The sequence below is a fragment of the Anomaloglossus baeobatrachus genome, chromosome 7 (genome assembly GCF_048569485.1).
Source record: "Anomaloglossus baeobatrachus isolate aAnoBae1 chromosome 7, aAnoBae1.hap1, whole genome shotgun sequence".
NCBI classification, from domain to species: domain Eukaryota; kingdom Metazoa; phylum Chordata; class Amphibia; order Anura; family Aromobatidae; genus Anomaloglossus; species Anomaloglossus baeobatrachus.
In genome coordinates, this window is record NC_134359.1 from 111,081,383 (window position 1) to 111,108,137 (window position 26,755).

General features: G+C 42.7%; 1 protein-coding gene across 2 annotated transcripts in view; it reads left to right on the forward strand.

Annotated features, from left to right (window-relative positions):
- Positions 1 to 26,755, forward strand: part of SATB2 (SATB homeobox 2) — a 288,524-nt gene that overhangs the window by 61,838 nt on the left and 199,931 nt on the right. For both annotated transcript variants that reach the window (XM_075318964.1, XM_075318965.1), the window contains exon 3: positions 2,086 to 2,244. In XM_075318964.1, coding sequence (XP_075175079.1) covers positions 2,086 to 2,244 — 159 coding nt within the window. The remainder of the gene's footprint in view (positions 1 to 2,085; positions 2,245 to 26,755) is intronic.

Genomic DNA, 26,755 nt, shown 5'->3' on the forward strand with positions numbered 1-26,755 from the left:
CGTGACCTTTTTAAGATGCTTGTTACTTACGTTTTATCTGAAGTTCTTAGAATTGATAAAGTAATTAACACTGAAGTTACATTTTTCCTTTGATTAGGGGATATTTATTAAAAGTAGTGCAAATAAAAATTGAAGAAGTTTCATATCTCATGTGTTACTCCGAAAATAAGACAGGGTCTTATATTATTTTATGCTCCGAAAGATGGGCTCTAGTTTATTTTCAGGGGACGTCTTGTTTATTTTTCCCATGAACAAAAATCCACATTTATTCTTGAACTAAAAAAAACATATCACATTGATGTCACAAAGGTCCTTAAACAGTCTTATCAGGATATAAACACTGGGGCCCCTAGGAGATTTTGAAATTGCCAAGCTTGCCCTCCTGTTCCCCTACAGCCAGTCCTGTATATAAGCCTGTCTCCTGTTCAGTTCTTTTAGACTCCTGTAATTAAGAGACCTTTGATTACATCATGTGACACGACTGTGTAGTCAGCAAAGGTCCTGAAACAAGCGCAACCTAGGAATACAACTGCTGGCGTCCCTAATAGATTGGAGGCCCTTTCAAATTGCCCCGTTTGCCCTCCTGTCCCCCTACAGGCAGTCCTGTATATAAGCCTGTCTCCTTTTCAGTTCTTTTAGACTCCTGCAATTAAGAGACCTTTGATTACATCATGTGACATGACTGTGTAGTCAGCAAAGGTCCTGAAACAAGCGCAACCTAGGAATACAACTGCTGGCGTCCCTAATAGATTGGAGGCCCTTTCAAATTGCCCCGTTTGCCCTCCGGTCCCCCTACAGGCAGTCCTGTATATAAGCCTGTCTCCTTTTCAGTTCTTTTAGACTCCTGCAATTAAGAGACCTTTGATTACATCATGCCACATGACTATGAAGTCAGCAAGGGTCCTTAAACAAGCTTAACCTCGGAATACAACTGCTAGGGTCCCTAAGAGATTAGAGGCCCTGAGAAATTGGCCTTGAATGTAACTAGGGCTTATTTTTGGAGTAGGTCTTATATTTCAAGCATACTCTAAAAGTCCTGAAAGATCATGCTAGGGATTATTTTTGGGGTAGGTTTTAATTTGGAGGAAACACGGTATCACTGAAACTTTCATTTACAAAAAGTTTTCTAAAAAGTAAGGACAGCAATCTGATTGGTCAGTGGTGTTGTAAATCTTCTTAATTTCTTCACTACTAATTCTAATGAAATTAAACAGAGGACATAGCAGTTTTATTGTGGTTCAAGTCAGATGTCACAGAATGCGGATGTGGCAGAGGAATGTCCTGTCCCATTTTTATAGGTTGGAAAAACTCTTTTAGTTGCCAATGTTGTCGGGCATGCCCCTGGACTTCACCATGATAGCTACTGTATCTAATGGACAGTTACCCCATTACATCCGATCTCTAGCATTCCTATTTTATGTAGCATGGTGGCTCAGTGGTAAGCATTATACGGAAGCTGAGCAATGCTGGTGATCTGGGTCTGATCAAGTGCAACATCTGCATGGAGTTTGTATATTCTCATTATGTTTCTATGGGTTCCTTCCTGGTACTCTGGTTCCCTTCCACACGCCATAGATGTATGATGCTGAATTTAGACTGTGAAAACATTAGCAACAGTAAGTGTTGACCACTTCCACCCCTAAAACCATATTGGTGGTAGGGTTCTCTGGCTCTTCAGCGCCTCTTCTGGTTTTGTTTAATGTGTGCAAAGCACTTTGGTCCTACAAGTTTTCAAAACGGAAATCGTCCCCGGATCCAAACACCTACAACATAATCAGTCCAATGGATAGTGTCTAACTGATAGACCCAATACATTTATAGGAAGAGCATTGTTATTAGTCCATAAATTGGGCAGCATCCCTCAATCGTGTCTTTGGAGTCTGCTTTTTTTGTCTACCTCATTTCCTACGGTAGCTCTACTCTTTTTCTAATGTTGTGGAAACTCCATCATGTATGAAAAATTGTTAATGAAGAAGGTTCTTAAGACATATATTCTATATAAAGGGATCTTAGTTTGTTGCCCAAAGACATGTTAGTAGGCCATCATTAAAGTGTCTTACGTTATGTGTCCACTTCTCTTTTCAGGACTTATGCTGCCTGTTTTTTGTGTGGTGGAACAAATGGACAATCGGGAAGAACATGCGGAGTTTGTACTGGTTCGGAGAGATGTCCTTTTCAATCAATTGGTAGAGACGGCTCTTCTAGCACTGGGATATTCTCACTCATCTGCAGCTCAAGCACAAGGTATGATACATCATGAATATATTTTTAGTGTCTTCTGGATGGTAAGATGACTTTTGTCTGTGCAAGGGTTGTGACTGTCAGGGATGATTAATATTTTATGCCGAAAAACTGGTTAGTGCACATGTAGTATAAATAGCATTCTACAATCTAAAAAAAAAAGTATTACTTGTAAATATACATTTTTCAGGTATCCACTTCTGTCATATTGGTAGGAATACTGTACAGTCATTTCCCAAATAAAGCAATCAAACAATCCCCAAAAGACACTGCTCTAAGGTATCCAAATAACCCTACTAGATTAATTCCATAACACTGTCCCATTAATAAACTAGAAGATGCGTAATGGCTTTCCAATAGGTTTAGGCACCAAGTGTAAAATCAGGGATTCAATCACAAGAGTGCCTATTCCCTTAAAGGGGTTGTCTGGTCTAAATCTACAAGTCTGCAGTCTTTCTATATGAGTGCAGACTGGTGGTTCCTCATATTGCACGCACTGTGCACTGAGAGGATTCGGCGGTGTCAGAGCGGAGCGAGCAATGGCGGTCACATGGCCAAAATTATGCGATATACAGACTCCCAGCCAGAATCCAACTACCGTATTTTTCGGACCATAAGAAGCACTTTTTTCCCCCAAATGTTGGGGGAAAGTGGGGGGTGCGTCTTATGGTCTGAATGTGGCTGCGGGGAATGAGGGTGCTTCGGTGGAGCGGGTCATCGGGGGCACGAGCAGGCTGTAGCAGCCTGCCGTGACCACGTGGACCCGCTCATTTCACGCCCATCCCCCGCCCATCATCCCTCAGCGCTAAAGCAGGCACTGACAGGTGGGCGGGATGATGGGCGGAGGATAAACAGCCGGCCCGCATGATTACCCCTGGCAACTATGGCCTGGAGTGATCATGTGCGGCTGTATTCACTGCTCCCCGCGCATCATCATCAGCGCGGGGAACAGTGAATCAGTGTACAGTACTCACTGGTTCCCTGCAGCATCGCTCGCCCTCCCGTCTGTGTCAGTGGCAGTGCCGCTGAGTGGAGCCGTCCCCGTTACCCTGCTGCATTGCGATCATCTCCTGTGTCTGTGCCAGCAGCTGGGTGGAGACTAGCGGCGCGCACGGCGATGACGTCATCGCCGTGCGCACGTGTCCACACGCAGCTTCCGGCACAGACACAGGAGATGATCGCGATGCAGCAGGGTAACGGGGATGGCTCCACTCAGCGGCGCTGCCGCTGATACAGACGGGAGGACGAGCGATGCTGCAGGGAGTGAGGTAAGGTGAGGTGAGTATGAACGTTTATTTTTTTTATGTGCCACAGGATGCGGCCATACACCAAGATGGGGGTATATTATGAGCAGGATGGGGTCATATGAGCAGGATGGGGTCATATGAGCAGGATGGGGGCATATCAGCAGGATGGGGGTATATGAGCAGGATGGGGTCATATGAGCAGGATGGGGTCATATGAGCAGGATGGGGGTATATGAGCAGGATGGGGTCATATGAGCAGGATGGGGTCATATCAGCAGGATGGGGTCATATCAGCAGGATGGGGTCATATGAGCAGGATGGGATCATATGAGCAGGATGGGGTCATATGAGCAGGATGGGGGCATATGAGCAGGATGGGGGTATATTATGAACAGGATGGGGGTATATTATGAGCAGGATGGGGTCATATGAGCAGGATGGGGTCATATGAGCAGGATGGGGTCATATGAGCAGGATGGGGGCATATCAGCAGGATGGGGGCATATGAGCAGGATGGGAGTATATGAGCAAGATGGGGGTATATTATGAGCAGGATGGGGGGTATATGAGCAGGATGGGGGTATATTATGAGCAGGATGGGGGTATATGAGCAGGATGGGGGTATATAGCAGGATGGGGCCATATGCCATGATGTGTTATATAGCAGGATGTGGCCATATGCCAGTATATAGCAGGATGCGGCCATATGGCAGGATGACGGTATATAGCAGGATGAGGGACATATACTGTATATACAAGGCAGGAGGATCATTACCAGGATGCGGCACCTTAGTAGAGAATTTGGGGACATTACTCCCATAACAGTGTCAGCAGCAGATCCTCGCCCCATAACAGTGTGTCATCACCACATTTTTTGCTTAAAATTTTATTTTCCTATTTTCCTCCTCTAAAACCTGGGTGCGTCTTATAGTCCGGTGCGTCTTATAGTCCGAAAAATACGGTAAATGGAATAGCATTGCTCAATACAAGTGTATGCAATGTGAGGATTCACAAAGTGACTGCAGACTTGTGGATTTAGACCAGACAACCCTTGTAATTAGTGATACGCTGTACACACCTAGGGGTTAATTGAGACATCAGTTTTTCTCACACAAGTGCTATTCATGTTTTTTCATGGACAGCACTCATACTTATGATAGTCCATGGGTTAGTTTACATGTCCGATTTTCTCCTTAGACCAATCGGTTCGCACAAAAGCACAGACACTTTTCCAATCTGATTCTCAGATCAAAATTGCCAATACAAGTTTATGGCTCAGTGAATGAATCGAACAACATGGGGTGCCATCGGTGTGCTGTTCAATTTTCATGGATTGTTTGATAGGAGAAACTTTGAGAAACCTCTTTTTCCAATCGAGAAAAACTGATGAAACATTGACCAAACTTTGATGGTAAACACAGACACATTGACGAAACTCTGTTAAAAGTTTGATCAAAAGCACAGATGAAATGTTCACCGGTTTTCTTGTACTTTAAAAGAAGGGACTTCTGAAAGAGCCATGAAATCTAAGGAAAAGACTGATGGCACCTCCTACCTTTCTAATGTGAATAGGTGAAGAGTGAACAGGAAGCATAGTAAAAAAAAGGAGACACTTGCACATTGAAGTGCTAAGATATTTGGGACAATGAACATGTTCAGTTTGCACCTGTTCACATTAGAAAGGTAGGAAGTGCCATCAGTCTTTTTCTTAGATTACAGGGTCATGCCTTCTGATTGAGCACTCCTGCTTTTCAATCTTAGGTGATTTTAATTCTCCATTTGCAGGTTCCTGTGCGCCCATAAATTGTAGGTTTTTTAACCCAAAGAGTCATTAGTTTGATTGTGACCCAACAAAAGAGGTCGCCTTGCCGTTGGCTGTTGGGCTCACATAAAACTGGGCATTTTTGTGTGCTAAGTATCTCTATTTTCCCTTATTCATTGTTCCATATATCTTAGCACTACAAAGTGTAACTGTCTCCTGAATGAGCCATGAGGCACAGACCATGATTAACCCTCTGTGAAATAACATTTATCATCCAAGCTACTGATTGTAAAAACATGATCTGTCCTTTACAATGTAAACGTGTAGAAGACTAAAGAATGGAAAAACCGCCGCACTTTCATGTTTTCTGCTTCGTAAATGGTCATCTTGGTGTGAGCTTTCTTAATGAGAAGTCAAATAAGTTTTTTTTTCCGTTCTCCATTTAATTGTAAAACTGTGCCTCTAGGTCTTGTTGCGTTGTCTAGGTTAAATATCATAATGCATGGCCACATCCTCAGTTGGTTTTTGTTTCAGCGCATCTGCTTTATGAGAAATGATTTTTCTGTCTTTTATGATTATTTCCATGCTGGAAGTAAACAACATCATGCTAAATAATACATAGTTTTCGTTTTACAATTGTCACATTCTTTGAGTTACTAAGATGACCTTACTAATAGTTTTTGACCTGCACACCATCAACGAGTGCCCAGTTAAGTCCACCGAGCCGGCTAGTGCTGGGCCATAAAGCAGTTTATTATTGTGTAAGGTAATATTTTCCTTTGGATTGTGTCATATGAACATGGTTAGCAGCTCCAAATAAGAGTGAGTCACACACCACACTTCCAATGGGGCCTTTGTCCTCTTCAATTACACATGAATGTAAATCTAATTGTATTTATGGTTGGACTTCTCATTGCTTTGCTGTTTAATCTAATATTGGAATAACATCTTTATGTTGCAGACCTTGAAGGCAGAGTTTTATGGTTGGTCTTTGGTATTCTGTGAGCAAAAATATGCGGGGAAAAAAGAATGAATTGAGCTCTAATTAAAGTCTTTATATAAAGCCATCGTTACAATGAGCAGAACATTACAGAAGGGGACGGGGACAGGTTGCGTATCCTTATAGCAGTCATTGTGGTAAAATTAAGATATGGCTTCCAACCAAACCAGACTAACGCTAACTACCTTACATGGATTTATGGGTTCCAGTTAGGTTAGTTACATTATAAGAAATGGATAAAATAAATACAATGCCATTTTCCTTTATTGCTTTCTCGGGAGCCTTTGAAAGCATCTAATTCAATTACTGGGTTAAAATGTTTTAACATACCATACCAGATTGTACATTTTCCTTTGGTCATCAGTTTCAACTTCTGTAATTTTTTGAAAACATCTCCAGTCATATAGAAAAGTAGAATTGGTCCGTTGACCATGTGGCAGACCTCTCCATGATCTTGACTTATTAGAATAATATCAATCATAATGAATACCCATCAGACAGCAGATATGTAATGAATAAAATACAGATCCACATGGGGTGAACTACATCCATCTACTTGTGAAAAATATCACTGCATTTGTGTGGTCACCTCCCATTGGTATGTATGGGGTTTACCCTAACAAGCAAAAGGGTAACAATGTTTTGAATTTTTGACTTTCTGGCTCCATATCTCACCATCCACTACAGTGTCTATTGTTATACTACCTTCATTTTTTAGACAATCATCTTGGCTATCTTATAAATAAATTTGGCTTCCAACTATTTATCATATGATTAGTTAAACAGATTCTTGTCATGTTACTGTTTTGCTCCTGGTGGTGCAAAATCGGTTTCTTCCTGTATACTACAAATTACAGCCTGTTTTTACAATTCCTAATAGTTCAGCATGTTATTAGGTTGATTCCCAAGTGAAAGGTCACTGGTTTGAATCGAGGAGCAGCCATGAAGATTTCTCAAGGAAAGTGAAACCATATCATCCAGTTCATTGTTAGTGATCATTCGGCCAAGAATGGTTCCAAACTACAACATATCAGTGCCATGGGCATTGGAAGAATATGAATTGAAGTCCGTCCATCCATTCAAAAGCCAAGAGGTGAATGTTACGCAAAATATTGCAGTGAACAAGTGGGCTCATCACAATTTCTCTCAGTTCTGGTGTGACACACACGGTAGTGGATGTGGCTCGTATGCTTCGTAATAATTAAATCACACAAGTATTTGCAAGCACCATGTGATGCATGTCATACAAGTTTAGAAGAGTGGCCTGAAAAAAGGTGAAAAAGCTTTGACTTCAATATCGTCAAAAGATGTGTCATCTCGAGTTTGAAAAAAGTACAAAAAGTAGACAGTAGAAGATTGGAAAACTAGTGATTTGGAATAATGAGACAAAAGCCAAAAATCTAGGCTCTGATGGGGGCAAATGGGTCTGGAAGAAACAAGGGAAAAAGAGGCCAACAAATTGAGAAAGTGTAAGATCTGTCAAGTTCGGTGGAGGAAGCCTGATGATGCTTTTTCCACAGCCAAAGGTGCTGGATACTTGACCAGGATTGATAGTGGTCTCAATGCTGAGCTATATGTGAGTGTCCTACAAGAGAAGTAACTTTGTACGCTTGAGTACTATCGGTATGAAAAGGATGACCTAGTGTTCCAGCAGGACAACGACCTAAAGCTTCTTTAAGACTAGTGAAGAAGTGGTTCAATAACAATGAAGTCCAGCTGCTGGATTGTCCCCCACAGTCCCCAGACCTCATCACAATTGAACACTTTTGAGTAGAATTGAATAAAAAACTATATACATACCCAAGTGTGTTGACCACTATGCACTAAAATTGGGAACGTGTAGAAGAGACCTGGGATCAGATTTCAGTCGAGAGATGCTTGGATCTAATTGAGAGCATGACCAGAAGAATTCAGTCAATGCTGAAAGCCAATATGTGAGTATCCTACAAAACGAGTTACATCGTACACTTGAGAACTGTGGGTATAAAATGAATGATATAGTGTTCAAGCAGAACAATGATGTGAAGTATACGTTGAGATTGGTGAAAAAATTATTTAATGATAATAAAGTAGAGATGCTGGATTGGCCCCCATAGTCCCCAGACATAAACACAATCAAACACTTGTGGGTAGAGTTGAAGAAAAAGCTGTATACATACCCAAGTGAGTCGACCAGTATGCACCAACATTGGGAACCTGGTTTCAGATTCCCATCGAGAGATACAAAAATCTGATTGAGAGCATGCCCAGAAGGATTGAGGCAGTTTGGAAAGCCAAAGGTGGATTAACAAAATACTAACAAAATAATAATTAAAATTTAGATTTTTTTAGGAGCAAACAGTAACAGTGCAGAGACATGACAATAATCTACATAACTAATCATATGCTAAATAGTTACAAGTCAAATTTATGTATGAGATAGCCAAGTTGATTGTCTATAAAAAGATGGTAGTCTTAAGCTGGGTTTACACACTGCAACATCGCAAAGGACATTGCTGTAACGTCACCGGTTTGGTGACGCAATAGCGACCTGCCTAAGTCTCTGCTAAGTCGCTGGTGAGCTGTCAAACAGGCAAACCTGGCCAACAACTCAACAGCGATCCGGACCTGCAGAGCGACCTAGCTGGTTGTTGGGGACGTTGATAAGCAGCCTTTTGAAAGGGAAGTTGCTAACAAAGTCTCTGCAAAGTCTTCACACACTGAAACTTCATGCTGCACAGCGGGAAACAAAGGACCTAGGAATGGTCCTGAACGATTTGTAACGATTACAACTTCACAGCAGGGGCCGGGTCGCTGATAGGTTTCACACACTGCAACATCGCAAACAACATTGCTATTGCGTCACAAAACCGGTGACGTTACAGCGATGTCGTTTGAGATGTTGCAGTGTGTAAACCCAGCTTTACTTCGGAGCTGTAGTGGATAGAGAGGTATGGAGCCTGAAAGTCAAAAAGTCACAACATTGGAACCTTTTTGCTTGTCAGTGAAGGAGTCACCAAGTTTCTTACTTAGTACTATTTTTAATTTCAGTAAAGTATGATCCAGCGTGTATCAGTCCTCCAATATTGGGATTTGGACCATTATTGGGATTTATTTGCCTTATATACAATTAGGGCACTAGAATACTTAGTTAAGAGAACTTCTTTTCAGTATAGGTTACCGTATACTGCAGCAGCGGCCCAGTAATGTCCTAGATACACATCAGAAATGGAATCGTCAGAAATTGACATTAGACAGCTATCTATGAATTCCAGCATGCTTATCACCATCTTTTCCTAACTGATGAGCCATAGGGACTCGATGGCAATTCTCGCACAATGTAAGATGCAAGAGAGGAGCTTGCTTTCTATTTAAATACCTCTCTGAAAACTTGAAAATGCTCCCTGAAACTCAACACTGGGTGCACATATAGTGGTTGCCTCCAGCTATGCTTTTCTATATGAAAAAGAAAGGTATAGCTCTTGAGCAGCAATCGCCTTTATGGGATGTGTAGATTGAAAATTACTTATTATTTAAATCAGATTTTTATGGTAAAGCGGCTGTCCACTACTCGGACAACTTATTTTCAATCAGCATGTTTGCCTCCATTAAAATAACAATACTTATATTCACCCCCGGTTCCGGCGACGTTCCGGCGACGTTCCAGCGGTGTCGGTACTCACCCTCCCACTGGAACAGCGCTGGCTTTACTTTCCCTGCCGTCGGATGTATCAAGGCCAGCCACAGCTCTGACTTGCCCTAGATGTTCGATTCAATTTGAGAAGGTTATCTGAGTAGTGTACAACCCCTTTAAAAGTATATTTTTTATTTTTATATTTTTTTAGTGTTCCATCTTAGCATGTAAATAAAAAAACAACCCCCCCCCAAAAAAAAAGAAAATAAAAATCCAGAAATCTTACAATTTTCACATTGTCCTCTGGGTCTTATACTAAAAACCCACACTTTCTGATCATTAGAGAAGATTTTTCAGTAGTCTCATTATCATCACAGACAGGATTTTAATATAAGGTAACACTTAACCCCTCTCTTTTCAATGAGTTTTGTCCAGATTAAAGCATGTTCAGATTAGAAGCCCCGAAAGGCTTCTAAACAAAAGATAGAATTTGGGTCAGGCTATTGATGACAAAAAAAAACATTTAAAAAAAAAATAAAATAAGATCTTAATTTAAAGGGAACCTGTCACTTTGGAAAATCCTATAATAGTGATACAATGCATTATGTGAGGTAGCAAGATCTTTTTAAAAATGGTAAATGCATTCCCTTTAAAGGGAATCTGTCAGCAGGTTTTTTTCCCACCTCTTCTAAGGGTCCCATTACACGTAGCGACGCACCAGCGATCCGACCAGTGATCCGACCTGGCAGGGATCGCTGGAACATCGCTACATGGTCGCTGGTGAGCCGTAAATCAAGCAGATCGCCACAGAGATCAGCCACCAGCCATCAGCAACCCATGTAACGACGGCTCCCTGCTGGCTACCGGAGGAATCTCCTGTAATGCCCAGGCCTGGATTCAGTTACCTGCTTTGCACTCCGGAACTCTCAGCTGCGGCCTGGACTGATCTCAGAGTTTGCAGGATTGCACTACGAGCGCCGAGTGATTGATTCCCTGGCGATTGTGGTTCAGTTCATAACAGCTGCGGACAGGCCGGGGTGCAATCCGGAGTTCAGGTGAGAGCACCGGAGATCAGCCCGGCATGTCTTCAGCTGTCATGAACTGAACCGCAATCGCCGGGGAATCAATCACTAGGCGCTCACGGTGCAGTCTAGGCTGCACTCCAGAGCTCAGGTGAGAGCTTCGGAGTGCAGTGCAGATAACTGAATCCAGGCCTGGCATTACTGGAGATTCCTCCGGTAGCCAGTCCGACGCTGGGCGCTGATTGGTCTCCTGCCGTCAAACACGCCGATGCGTGCTGCACTGCGTGAGACCAACGAGAAAAAGTGGTCCTGATTGTTTTGTCACTGTCATCGACCTCGCTGATACGTCGCAAAACCTGTGACGTTTCAGCAATCTTGGTTGCGATCCCACTGTGTGTGACGGGGGCTTAGGAGTAGCATAATGTAGAGACAGAGACCCTGAGTTCCACAATGTATCACTTAGATTACTGGCTGCAGCTGTTCTGACATAGTGAAAGATGTTATTTTTTCCATGTAGCAGAGCTCTAGGAGTTGCCCCCGCCCACACCAGTTTTTCAGTGTACATTTCCATGGACAGAAGCTGCTAATCACAGAATGAGGCAGAGTCAGACTACAACTCAGCTGCCACTGAGACCCACTAATGATAAAGATAAGAGGCTTAAACTAACATTGCAAGTACACAAAAGCAGACTATGAGATAAGAGATGCAGGGCTGAATTATCTGTTTTAATTCTTAGGGTACCTTCACACTTAGCGATGCAGCAGCGATCCGACCAGCGATCTGACCTGGTCAGGATCGCTGCTGCATCGCTACATGGTCGCTGGTGAGCTGTCAAACAGGCAGATCTCACCAGCGACCAGTGAACAGCCCCCAGCCAGCAGCGACATGCAAGCGACGCTGCGCTTGCACGGAGCCGCCGTCTGGAAGCTGCGGAGACTGGTAACTAAGGTAAACATCGGGTATGGTTACCCGATGTTTACATTAGTTACCAGCGCACACCGCTTAGCTGTGTGTGCAGGGAGCAGGGAGCCGCGCACACTGAGCGCTGGCTCCTTGCTCTCCTAGCTACAGTACACATCGGGTTAATTAACCCGATGTGTAATGCAGCTACATGTGCAGAGAGCAGGGAGCCGCGCACACTGCTTAGCGCTGGCTCCTTGCTCTCCTAGCTGCTGTACACATCGGGTTAATTAACCCGATGTGTACAGCAGCTACATGTGCAGAGAGCCGGAGCCGGCAGCACAGGCAGCGTGAGAGCTGCAGAGGCTGGTAACTAAGGTAAATATCGGGTAACCACCTTGGTTACCCGATGTTTATCTTGGTTACAAGCTTACCTCAGCTGTCAGACACCGGCTCCTGCTCCCTGCTCGCTTCATTTGTCGCTCTCTCGCTGTCACACACAGCGATCTGTGTGTCACAGCGGGAGAGCGCCTTTGAAGAAAACGAACCAGGGCTGTGTGTAACGAGCAGCGATCTCGCAGCAGGGGCCAGATCGCTGCTCAGTGTCACACACAGCGAGATCGCTAATGAGGTCACTGCTGCGTCACAAAAAGCGTGACTCAGCAGCGATCTCGGCAGCGAGCTCGCTGTGTGTGAAGCACCCCTTAGACCATGCTATCTTCAGATTACATAGCAGAAACCTGCTGACAGAGTCCCGTTAACTATTATGAGTACGCTAAGGCAGCTGAAAAAGGAGCCATCCTCCATGCTCCGCATGTGCCTTTCACTAGTCCCACTCCTGGTATACTACTAGTTTAGATTCTGATACTGTACAGTTTTCCATATAATTTTTTTCCCACTCATTAAATAGATGATACGTTTGATATGTAGTCTAGTTCTCATCACCGAGGTCAGAAAAAAGCCAGGATCCCGGACAAACACACACGAGCCCTTTGTACTCCCTAATAATCAAATCCTTCTTCACTTTTTGTATACATAAATAGTGAAAGTTGCCAGACCCTTCAGAATTTTATTGGACTGTCCACTTTTTATCTTTTCTAGTCCATGGAAGATGCAACCATTTTTTATGTTTTCCTTGGGAGTTTCCAACAGGTTGATGATAATGTTTTATCATATAAGTCTCTCAGGAATGATCTGGTCATGATTTGCAGATATATTGCGTAAATTTCTATATTTGGTTAGAAATCTCAAAAACATGTTTTGAGATTTGCCTAAATTAATGACAAAAGAGTTGACTTTACATATTAAAATGGTTTCTATGGTGTTACATAGGGTGAGTAATACCACTGTACAATGCACAACCCAAGGCCACCACAGGCTCCAAATACTTCAATTCTATAATGTAATGTTTAAATATTTCTGTCATACAAGTAGTTCCAAATGTTTTTGTGGACATAGCATGGCAGAATATATTAAACCCCCCCCCCCTGGAAATGTAGTCCTCGGATCTTGTACAGAACATGTGTGGTGCTATTTGATGTATTTGGTCTTGAACATATGATTCACCCTCTCAATAAGACCTCCTTCACACATCCATGTTTCCGGTACATGTGACGTCCGTTGCCACACATACCAGGACATGACCAGGACATGGACACACATAGACCTGTTAAACTTAATGGTTTTGTGCACACGCCCATGTTTTCACACAGACCGTGTACCATATGGGGCACATGTGTGTCCATGTGCTCCACATGACGACATGTACATTTTCTGCTCGCAGCACGTGTGTCCGTGGGACATCAGTGTGACTTGTAATAGAAAAAACACGTGTCACATAAAAATAAAAAAAATTATACTTACTGTCTCCAGCACTGCAGTCTTTGCCTACGTTGTCGCTTCCTGACATGCTCATTATGTTCATGAATATTCACTGCACTCACCGCAGACCCGGAAGTACCAGCAGCGTTGGAGACAGCAGCACTGAGGACAGGTAAGTATGGTATACCAGCATATGCTGTCCGTGTGCTATCCGGATGTCAGATGGATAACACAGGGACAGCACACATAACACACACACACGGACACACATACGTACCTACACCACGGACCGTGAAACACACGTGTTTTACGCGGTCCTGTGAAGGAAGCCTAAAATGAAGTTTCAGTCTTGTCAGCTGTACATGTCAATCGCACAACATGATTTTGCTTCTGATTTTGTTTCTTTTCTGAGGAGAAAATGGATTTATTGGCAGAGATGTACTGCACAGTTATTTGCCAGTTTATGTATTATCTTGTAGACAATTGTGACTCTGAACACATGGAGGCATTTCATCTTGGCTTTCTTGATTTTTTTTCTTTACCGCTGATTTCTCAAAAGAGCAGTTTTCAGACCAAACTTAATAAAATATCTATGTGTTGTCTTAGTTTTACTTTTCATGTGGATTCCATTCACTGAGTCAGTGTTATCATCTATTGATCTCTGTATCTGTCGTATGCTAAAACTAGCAGAAAAATCATGGATTCCAACTGAAATTTTTTATTCTTGGCATGGCTAAAAATGATGATTTTAATCCATTGATTGTTGACATTGCTCAAGTGCGGACTCATTTACATGGATGAGTCCTGACATATTGTCTCTGTTGTTCTGAGGGGCTGTATTTCTCAAAGAGTTTATACCAGTGTTTGGCACTGCAAGTAGTAACACAGCTTTTGATTCTTACACCATGCTGGCCAAACTTTGTAAAAGTGGGCATCTAAGTACCAGAAGGGAGAATGGCTAACAACTATTATGCAACATTCAGACTCTGTGTGTCCAGATCCAAGCATGCACCGTGATGAACGGACTGTCCACAGGTCTCCTCCTGCCTTTGTGGTTGTCCAGTTCAGGTCAGGAGACCTGCGGACAGTCCATGCTCGAGCCGTGACCCACAGATTAGACAGCTATTAAGCTTAATTTTTGTGCAAATCTGCATCTGCTCATAAGAGTTGTACATTTATTTTCTCACTTTAGGACAGTAATATTGTGCAAGATTTAAAGATAACCTGTTAGCTGTTTCATGTTGCTCAAACCAGCGGCATCATGATACGAAGCTGGCTGCACGATTGCAGCCAGGTATATTTTTCTCTATGATTCTTCGCATTTCACAGATAATATATTTAGAAAATCTGTCCGGGGACTAGTCTAGTGCCACCACCAGATGGCTGCTCCCAGCACCGCTATTGATGATTAACAGATCTCTCCAACAATGTAATCCCTTGGAATAGTGCTGGGATAAGCCGACCAGGGGTGACGCTGCACCAATCCCCAACTGGATCTAAATATATTTTCTCTAAAATGTCAGCGCATTTCAGAGAAAAATATACCTGGCTGCAATCATGTATCCAGCTTCTTATTCATGACGGCTGTGGTTTGCGGACCATGAGTCAGGTGATGGTTTACCTTTAAATGATGTGGTCTTTTTAATAAATTAGACACAATTTTCTCCAATAACGTTTTTTGTAGATTAAAGCACCAGTCCTGATAAATCTGCTTCCTTGTGTAAAGATATATTACTTTTTAGGAATGATGATTTTAGGGGAGTCTACCTCTGAAAAGACAAAGTTCTATCAAGCATGCCACAGTTTCATTTCACAGAGATAGGGGACCCTGCGAGGGATCAATAAATGTGCAATATGGTCACTGATGGCTCAAAATAGAGCACCCGGTCATTACTTTTTTACAGTACAAAATTAATTGAAACCTATGAATTTCATTAACCAAGTCTCCCACAATCTAATAAATAGTAAGAAATTCCTTGTTATTTATAGAAGGCCCCTGTGCAACACAATACTTCAAATATATATTATGTCCATCTATGGTTTCTGTTGCGTCATTAATGCCTTGGTATGGAACTAGAACCTTACGGAGGGACAGTAATCGCTTCATAATGAATTTCAAATGGGGTGCACCAAAATACTACCAATAACAATCACAGGTGCCACAGTAAAAGCTTCATAGGCCTATCATGAAGCCCTATCATGATTCTATAGAAAACAGAGCTATAATATGCCTGGGTGCCTGACTCCTAATGTAAATTATCTGATGATTGTGTTACAGATGTTCCTGCTGGTAGACATCGATATAGTAGAAGGACCATCCATTCTTCCAAATTGCTCAGCTTAGATCTGAGGTCCCCAACCTTTCTGACCTTGAGAGACACATTCAGCTCTGAGAGACGGTCATGAGCCACATTCAGCTCTGAGAGAGGGTCATGAGCCACATTCAGCTCGGAGAGAGGGTCATGAAGCACCTTTAACTGTGAAAGTGGATTGCAAGTCACATTTAGCTTAGAGAGAGTTGCAAGCCATATTGAGCTCTGAGTGAGGGTTGTGAGCCATATTAAGCTCTGAGAGAGGATCGCAAGCCACATTCAGCTGAGAGAGGGTTACAAGCCACATTCAGCTCTGAGCGAGGGTGCCAAGCCACATTTCGCTCAGAGAAGGTCATGAGGCAATTTCTAATCAGAGAGGGTCATGAGCCATATTCAGCTCTGAGAGAGAGTGGCAAGCCACATTCAGCTGTAAAGGGCCAGTCACACATAACGAGATTGTTAACGAGATCGTTACTACGTCACAGTTTCCGGATCGTTGTTAAATCGTTGGTGAGATTGTTGGTGAGATGTTGCACAGTCATTTTCCCAACGACTTTAGTAACGATGCAGCGACCTGTATAACGATCTCGTTGGTCGTTGGGACCCTGTCACACAGCAGCTATGTAACGATTCTGACCTCGAATAGGGGCGTAGTGTTTGACGCTGTAAGCCACCTAGGCGTGCATATGCGTCGCCTTTTCCACACACCTCCACTCCGATTGGTGGCCAATACTGAGTTCTGCTTAGGCGGCCGGCCTAGAAGGCAACTTTGTATCGCTTCATCCTTTGTCCCTTTTTGAGTCTTGTTTGAGGATAGAATCTGCGACTCCACCATTCATTCATACTTTGTTCCCGGTTGCTTGCTTGCTCTTCGGATCGAAGCTGCATCTGCACCCGGATTTATCCCTCCTTCGTTCCCGAGTGTTTGCTTACTGTTCTCAGCGCCAACCAATCGGTGCAGAGGGGGCGCGGAAAAGGTGACGCAACTACACGCCTACGTGTCACACTTTAAGTTCTCATCTAGGTCGTTAACGAGCTCGTTGGTAGGTGTCAAACATACAGATCCCTCCTGCCCAGCAGGACTCCAACGAACAAAAAATGGCCGAGGACATTCAGCAACGACCAACAATCTCACAGCAAGGGGCGGATCGTTGGTACGTGTGAAACATAACGAGATCGCTGGTGAAGTCGTTGTTTCGTCACAGAAACTGTGACGTAGCAACGATGTCGTTAGCGATCTCGTTATGTGTGAAGTGGCCTTAAGAGAGGGTTATGAGCCACATCCAGCTCTGAAAGAGGGTCACAAACTACGATCAGCTCTGAGAGAGAGTTTCAAGACATATCCAGCTCTGATAAAAAGGTCACGAGCCACATACAGCTCTGAGAGAGGGTCAAAAGCCACATTCAGCTTTGCTAAAGGGTCACTAGCCAAATCAAGCTCTTGCCACCCTCATCTTACTGGCAGCCAGAGCCCTCATTACTGGTATAATGCCAAAGTTTTTCCACTGAAATCACACCAAGGCAGTATGCCAAGCTCCAGGCTTTCCTATTTTCCCCCTATTGACATCTGCTCTTTTGTGCAGGGCTACACACAAAAGTCACCATCTTGAGATCTTCTCTTAATAGCTGTACACCTGGTGCTAATGCACCAAGCTGGCAGACAGCCACGAGCCACATATTACAGCCCCGTTATGCTACATGTGGCTCTCAAGCCACAGTTTGAGGAACCCTGGCTTAGAGAATAGTATTTATTTATTGTATGTGATTCAGTCCTAATACTTAAAAAAAAAGCATCTGTCATGCATCACGGGCTGAATAGGTGACAAGAAGACCACTGTATAAAAAATCAAATCAAATCTTTATTTTTATATAGCGCTAACATATTCCGCAGCGCTTTACATACATCAGGAACGCTGTCCCCATTGGGGCTCACAATCTAGAGTCCCTATCTGTATGTCTTTTGGAGTGTGGGAGGAAACCGGAGAACCCGGAGGAAACCCACGCAAACACGGGGAGAACATACAAACTCCTTGCAGATGGTGTCCTTGGTGGGATTTGAACCCAGGACCCCAGCGCTGCAAGACTGCAGTGCTAACCACTGAGCCGTAAATATTATATAACATATAGGACATGCGTTGTCATCAGCTCAGATGTGGATAATTTCACCACATTTAAGGAACATATTTGTCTCAGAGCAAAAATCTATATATTTCTGCATTTATTTGCTACACAGCGGTCTGGAATTGCTGGACAATCATCAGAATGCATTTAGTCATCTGTGCTTTGTACACTTTCTGGTATTTGTTTGCCAGATTTTACATGTCTCTGTAAAAAGGAAAGCAAGAGGCCTTTATACAGAGCCCGGTTCTATAGACGATTCAGGTTTTTTTTATGTTTAATTCTATTCAAAGAAATAGCTTCCAATCTATGAGACTTAATAGTTTATTGTAGGCTACCATAAGAAAATATGAGGAAGAAGTCCACTTTTAAGGGGGACTGTGGCTGACTCACATTTGTGAGAACACTGTGGCTGGCATTGCCATATACTTTTTAGAGATACCTGTCATGGGCACTTGATTTAAGGGTAATGGTTTAGGCTTTTTATGAACACATTCTGATATCTAGTAGATGAGTTACAGGAAATTCTGTACATGATGACACTGAATTATGTATCTGTGGAAAATCTATATTGTAATAATATAAGTCATGTTGATACAAACACCAGATTATAGGTTGACCGAAACTAAACAATGGGGGTCCTACAGAATGACAAAGGATTTTTCTGTAGCGAAAGCCTGCTCTCTTGGAAGTAAAAATTCTGCATTCAAAATGCAGGTTTTGTGCATTGTTGCTGCTTCTTTATGTATTTTTGCTGCAGTTTTTTTTCAAAACCTGTTTGCAGCATTTTTTTTTGCATTTTATGATTGTTCTGTAAAATCTGCTACAGATTGCTCGGTATACATTTGCTGCCTTGACTTTGATATAGTCGATGCTCTGGGATCTTACCACATATATACCCCTTTTGGACCCAACTCCTCTCACGGTTCCCCGTCGGTCAAAGAAAAGACACTGACACTAAATTGGATAAAGGCCAGAGCAGGTTTTTAATTAACAAAATACAAAATTCAAAAATAACTTATATATTGGGTGGGGTCCTCAAAGCTCATAAATCTGGTGATTACCAACAATAATAACAGTAACCTCTCCCTGACCCCCTACTTACTCCCAGCCGTGAACACCAACTCAGGAGCACCAATACAAAAGGGGGTAAGGGTATAATTGACTAACAAACAACGTGACCCGACATCCCATTGCCGGTGGTGCCCCCAAATCAACAGACCACTAACCCAAGCAGACTAATTAAGGGATCCATATTTCCATGAATCCCAGGTACATTTTAAACCAACTTCGAGGAACCACCCTAACCACCATAAGCCACCATGACCCTGCTACAACTACTAGGGAGGATAGGCGGGACTATCCTGATAAGTGCAGGCCAAAAAGGGGGCCTTACCTCTGGATTACCCTATATAAACCCCTCCCCACGGCCTAAAACCCCACCCTCGGATACTGTTCCCTCCCTCCTAACCAAAGTCATGCCGGCCTCCACCCACAACCGGGGTTGAGGTTCCGGCCTGTTACTTTCTTCTCAGCAGCACAGTTCCTGGTTACATTGGATAAGAACCTGCTAATAATGATCCTTTAGGCAGATAACCCTATGAAGGAGGGGTTTGCTTATTTGTTGGGTTATCAGCAGCCTTTTTGGACTGTATAAATATTGGCAAAAAAACAGTTTTCCTGAGATTGCTCGTTTACAATAATCTTGACATGAAAATGTATGCCAATTGATATCTCTGGGGGATCACCGAAAAATTGCTCACCTATATACAGGATATTACAAGGGTTTTTCTAATCCAAGCGTCTTCTTTCACGAGATTTTGGAAAAATTTACTCCTGTTTGTTGATGTATTTCTCCTTTCAGATTGACACTTGTCTACTTTCTAAGAGATCTTAGTATTAACAGCTTTTCCAAACGCAGCAAGAATTTTAAGATCGGTTTTGGAACTGTTCCGTAGTTCGAAAGTCCCCTGAATGTTTATTAGTCAATTATACCCCCCTATTTATCCCAATCCCATTTACCCAAGCCATTTTATAAATAGGTTTTATCCATGTATTGCACTTTCATATCAGAGCATGAGGACATTATCATCAAAATGGCTTCTTTGCTTGCAAAGACTAATTTAACAGGCATCTTTTAATTTGCTTCACTGCTTTGTGGTCTCTGACACTGTACATTATACATCACATGAGGAGAGTTAGGATAGATTTATCCATCGCTTCAGGATAATGGGAAAAGAACATAAAACTTATGCTGTTACTTGACTGTGTATTAGGAGTCATATTTTGTCTGCTGTTCTCTTATGGAAGCCATTTAATGGATAGCTGTCAGAATAGTCTGTACTTTCAGCCGTCAATGAATTTTATAACCTCAAGCTGTTGTACCCTTGAGGGCAACGTATCTTCTTAAATATGTCATTTCTACTTCTTTTCCATTTTGCTATATGCCCATGCTTCTTGTTGTGGGCCGTTATTATAGAATGAACATATAGTGCCCAATATAGTTGCAGTATGAACTAACCACCTAGAAATGAACAGGAGCAGATCACGCTAATCATGATCAAACTATGGAAAGGATTAAGACTCCATACACATTAGACTATGTCGGCCAAACGCGACAACATCGACCAATTCAGCCAACAATCTAGCCTCGAACAACTTATTAGTGAGGGAAATATTGATCCAGTGTGTCCAATTTCAGACTGACAATCATATTGTCTCACGGAAATAAGGCAGACATGTCTGGTGACATTTCTCTCATAGGGAATACAGGAGCAATTGACTGAATGAGCGTTCTTGTGTATGTGAGAGTCGGCCATGATGGCTCCTGGATGATTAGCCAAATCATTGGTCAGCCAATAGCCATCTAGTGTGTATGGTGAGCTATACATTCATCCTGTGTCCTAATACAACTCTTATGTTCTTCATTTTATGCTTGGGGTAGACAGTCAACTTCTCTCAATTGCAGGAAGATTGTAACATTGAGTTTACTAAAAAAAAAAAAAGCCTTTCTTGTGTACTTGCACCTTGCCGCTGAGTGTCTTCCATATGAGAAAACATACTTGTATCTTTCTATGGTAAGACTTCAGCTTCACACGTCCATATAAAACAAATAAGTGAAAAACTAGTTCAGGTGTCAGTTCTAAGACTTTTTCTATGTACACAACAGGCGTATTTCTCTCAAATATTGGTCACATATTTGTCTAAATCCATTTTAGTGAGTAGAAAGTGTGATTATTGCACAGGTGTGCCTTAGGCTGGCCACAATAAAAGGCCACTCTAAAATGTGCAGTTTTATCACACAGCACAATGCCACAGATGTTGTAAGTTTTGAGGGAGCGTACAGTTGGCATTCTGACTGCAGGAAGGTCGAGCAGAGCTGTTGCCCATAAAGTGAATATTCATTTCTCTACTGTAAGCCATCTCCAAAGGCATTTTGGAGAATTTGGCAGTACATCCAACCAGCCTCACAACCACAGACCACTTGGAATCACACCAGCCAGAACCTCAACATCCAACATCGTCACCTCCGATATAGTCTTAGATCAGCCATCCAGACAGCTGCTGCAACAATCGGTCCATAACCAAAGAATTTCTGCTCAAACTGTCAGAAACGATCTCTGGGAAACTCATCTCCATGCTCGTCATCCTCATTGGGGGTCTGTAACTGACTGCAGTTTGTTATTCAATCATAGATTTATGTCTCTTTATTCTTTGTAGGCACAGGTCAACGCGTTTCGAGGGACTCACTCTATTTATATTTTTTTTTGTGGTCTGCTGTCCTGATGAAGAGGGCTGCGTCCCTCGAAACGCGTTGATCTGTGCCTACAGATAATAAAGAGACATAAATCTATGATTGAATTACGTGGTGTGAGCGCGGCATAAATCCCTTTATTTAGAACACATGCAATCATCTAATCCGGGAAGCTGCAGCTAACCACCATTATTTTGGCTATTATAGTGGTTGTGACTGGCACAATCACTATAGGTGAGTACAGTTCTTTTTCTCCTAAAAGTTATTGGTTAAGACCCTATTGCGCTTTCTCTTCTGCAGTCTATTTTTATGCAGTTCGTTGTTCTAACAGAAATGAGTGGGAAAATGCTCTCATTTGACGGCATCTGCCACGTTGAGAGGTGTTCTCTTGACGGATGAATTCCTGTTTTCACTGTACAATGCAGATGGCAGACTGACAAATGGTGAGCACACCAGATACTGACTGGTTTTCAGACTAAACTGGTCCCACCAATACTGTAAAACTGCTCATTTTAGGGTGGCCTTTTATTGTGGCCAGCCTAAGGCATGCTTGATGTACACCCAAGCCCCATATCTTTGATTATTGAACCTTAAGCTACTTTAAGTATCTACAGCTTACACATTATAAGTCCCCATCTGCCAGAATATCTCTAATTCATAGAGAACCTGTAGACAGACAGATTCCCTCAAAGGGCACCACCTAGACACCTACTAAAACTATTCAGCAAGAACACTAGAAGTATGCGAGCATCTGCACAGTGATTCATGGGGAAGTACTGTAGGCACACTTCACTACACTGAGGGTTAAACTTTTAGGACCACTTTTAGACTTTTGTTTTTAAAGTGTTTTTAGAGTATATATGTTTCAGAATTTTTTTAGACATTTTTACAGTAATTCTGCTGCATGCAATGAATATCGCCTAATAAGACTGTTAATGTATGTGCACATGGGTCAAGTACTCAGTGGATTTTCTGCCATAATTTGCATTTAAAATATCTGCTTTGGATGAAATTTTAAAGGCCATTTTACACGCAGCGACATCGCTAGCGATGTCGCTGCCAATCGCACTCGCACCGGTTGTTTGTGCATCACGGGCAAATCGCTGCCCGTGGCGCACAATATCGCTAGTACTCATCACACGTACTTACCTTCCCAGCGATGTTGCTGTGGCCGGCGAACTGCCATTTTCTAAGGGGGCGTCACAGCGACGTCACACGGCAGGCGTCCAATAGAACCGGAAGGGCGGGGAGCAGCCGCATGAAAGACACTCCCACCTCATTACCGGAGGACGCAGGTACGGTGCTGTTCGTCATTCCTGTGGTGTCACACGTAGCGATGTGTGCTGCCTCAGGAACGACTAACAGCCTGCGTCCAAAAGCAGCAACGACATTTGGGGTTTGAACGACGTGTCAAATATCGACGATGAGGTATTTTTGATCATTGGCGGACGCTCGTATGTGTCACACGCAACGACGTCGCTAACGAGGCCGGATTTGCGTCACAAATTCCGTGACCTCAATGACATCTCGTTAGCGACGTCGTTGCGTGTAAAGCGGCCTTTAGACTTGAAATCCACAGTTTATTCATTGATGCTGCGGATTATGACTGCATTTTTATATAAATATCTGGCCAAAATTTCACACAATTTGGTGCTTAATTTTGTTGCTGAGGATTTTCTTCTGCATGAATTCGACAGTGGATCATTTCTATGTGAAAGTGACCAAAAATGGACTTAAAAAGGGTTCATTTGATGATCTAATGTTAAATTTCCAAAGATGATCATTATTGCTCTGGGGAAACACTCTCCCCCCCCTTTTTTTTTTTTTTTTGTTTTCTCTCCTCTCCCCCTTTCCTCTTTTTTCTTCTCTCGCTCTCCCTTCTTCTCACTTCTTTGTCCCCTATCTTCCCCTATTCTCCCCTCCCCCTCCCCTCCCCCCTATTCCCCTTTCTACCTCTTTCTCTTAACCTGTTCTAAACTCTTTTCGGGCTTTGCTCTCTCTTTCTATGTTTTGTATTCTACCCTTGTTGGGTTGGTTCATAAAAGGATTAAATTGGGCCTGACTCGAGCAGTTGCAGTGACTAGATATGTACAGGGGTGCGGAAGGGTGGGCTACATGTCAATGTTAAATATTTGAAATCTGTTATTCTGCTCTTTGTGGAGCAGGTGTTACTTTGTATGTTCTCGAGTCGGTCTTTAAAATAAAGAATTTAAAAAAAAAAAAAAAAAAGATGATCATTATTTTTCTAGTCTCTCCTTCCAAAAAATTGCAATAATGTCAACCTGTATATTCACACATAGTAAAATATACAACAGGGGCTGCAAAGAATTGGGTCACAATTAGCTCAACAGGGAAGTGTCCCTATCCTTTCATATCCAACACCTGCGACAGAGGACTTGTCTGATTTGGCAGCCATTATTCAATAGAGAATTATTAATTTGGAAAGGATGGCCAGCACGTTTTTTTTTGCACTGCTGTAAGATGGTATAGTGCAAGGATTTATATCTTACATATGGAAAGGCTGGCACAAAGTCATATGTTTTAGCCTTGCTGGGTTCTGAATGTCTTTTATTTCACATGGAAATTGCTAATGACCTACTGCGTGTCTATGAACACACTATAAATTGCTAATTATTTATAAAAAACAGGATTTTAGTTGGAAAATATGTAGAAGCTTTCCAAGTTCACCGCCCTATTATGATGTCACATTTGCCTACAATGCAGCATTTTATAACTCATCAAGAACTAGGTCTACCTGTATAGTACAAAATGGCTCATTCATGCCAAGCAGTGCCAAAGGCAACTAGCAATTTCACAGCATAGAGCTGGTTGGCAGCATACGCAGGGATTGAAATAAAGTTAAAAGTACAGCGTTTAGCATTTAAGTTGGTGGCATATAATTATAATAGCTGTAATTATTGAAAGTGTTTCATACTTCAAATCCAGGCAGATGGAGGCCATGAGAATGCTACCATCCTAAGAGTACGGGTAAAATCGAGCAGAAGGCTCGCACCAGGTATTACGCTCGCGTTGTGATGCCGGCTTCGTTTTATTGCCTCTCGTACAAGATGGTATTGTGAGTTGTACAAGGCAAGTCTTGTCCATGCTGCTTAGTTCTTAATAAGGAAATGCAGAATTTTCGGAGCCGTAGGCATGCTATTGACCATGACATGGCATATGTTTATTGTTATGATCATCCAAGCCAACCAAACTGAATTATAGGGTAGATGAAATGAAATAAAGTGAAATGGTAAAGGGAAAGATGCAAGTTACATTACTTACCTTATATAACATGTCTCCAGTGTAGCACATGAATACAGCTAGATATACAGGGTCTGTCATCACTAGAGATGAACAGTTCCGTGGAGGTTCAGTTCACTGGCAGCAAACGATCCGAGCCTCCACTGGTTTGAGCTTGATCCGAACCCCGAAGCAAGCCACTGATTTGCAGTTTGAGTCTCCACCCACATATAGCAGGCCATAAGCCTCCCCCATACTGTGGAACGCTCTACCTCAGCATATCAGACTCTCTCCTACCGTGGAAAGCTTCAAGAGGAACCTCGAGACCCACCTCTTCCAACAAGCCTACAACCTACAATAACCCTCAGTCCAGTAGACCACTGCGCAACCAGCTCTGTCCTCACCTATTGTACCATCACCCATTCCCTGTAGACTGTGAGCCCTCGCGGGCAGGGTCCTCTCTCCTCCTATACCAGTCTGTTTTGTACTGTTAATGATTGTTGTACGTATACCCTCTTTCACTTGTAAAGCGCCATGGAATAAATGGCGCTATAATAATAAATAATAATAATAAGCAGATCACTTCCGGGGAGGGCGGACAGGCTTTTCCCAAAAACGTTTGGGTTGCATGCTACATCTAATAACGCTGATGTTACACCCAGTGCGAGCTGTTCAAACACTGCAAGTGGCTCGCACAGGGCTGACCACCAAGCGTACCTTAGCACAGCGTTGCCCGCGCCAGTGAACTTCGCACATAAAACACCAAACCAGTACCTTGATTTTTTTAGTTGGTGTTCAGTTTGCAAACTGAACCTCAGGTTTGTTCATCTCTAGTCATCACCTAAAGACTGTTCAAACCAAGCACCTTGAGGGGGAAGTAGTCCCAATAAAAATAAAAATAATACCTTACGTGTCCAAATCAGTTGCTTTGTTCACCAGAGATCATTTTTTATTCGGATATCCTAATGAGCCACATCGTGCACCTTTGCCATGGCCGACAAGTTCAATGCATTTTCCCATACACTTGTTTTTCATCTATCTCCTTCATTGATTGAAAGCTCTTGCTTTACAGGAGCCAAAGGAAGCAAAGATGTATAGAAAATGGTTATGTGGAAAGTGAACTGAACTGTTCGGCCACGCCAAGGGTGCACTGTGAACAAAAAAATGGATTTTAACATTTAGGGTAAGTGGCAACAATTAGTAACGTTTAGACTCAGCTTATTTTTGCTGCTTCCAAAACACTGCATAGAGAGTACAAGCACAGTGGATGGGATTAAAAAAAAATCCCATGCCCATGGTGCTTTTTTTTATCGCTGCGCATACTGACCTGCGGTGCGGGTTTCCTATCTGTAGCATGTCAATTTTTCATGCAGAGACGCTTGAGTCTTCTGCGCGGGAAAACACAGCAGATGCAGTGAAAATATGCTGATTTCAGAATGCCACATTACCCTGATCGTGGACACATACCCTAAGGGTAGTGTGACGGATGAGTATGGATGGAACAGAGGCTCCTAGGCTGACCCTAAAACTGGGGACCCTGTGATGTCCCTTATCTCAAAGGTAGACTTGATAGTTGCCAAGTTCAAACCTCCAACGTGACTCTGTCCAAGCCCTGATACTACTCCTTCCCCATCCAGGGAGCGGACCGGAAACCCTGTAACCAAATCCCACAAATAATCACAGACAAGGGTAAACGAAAACATGCGCACACAAAGGAGGGACAG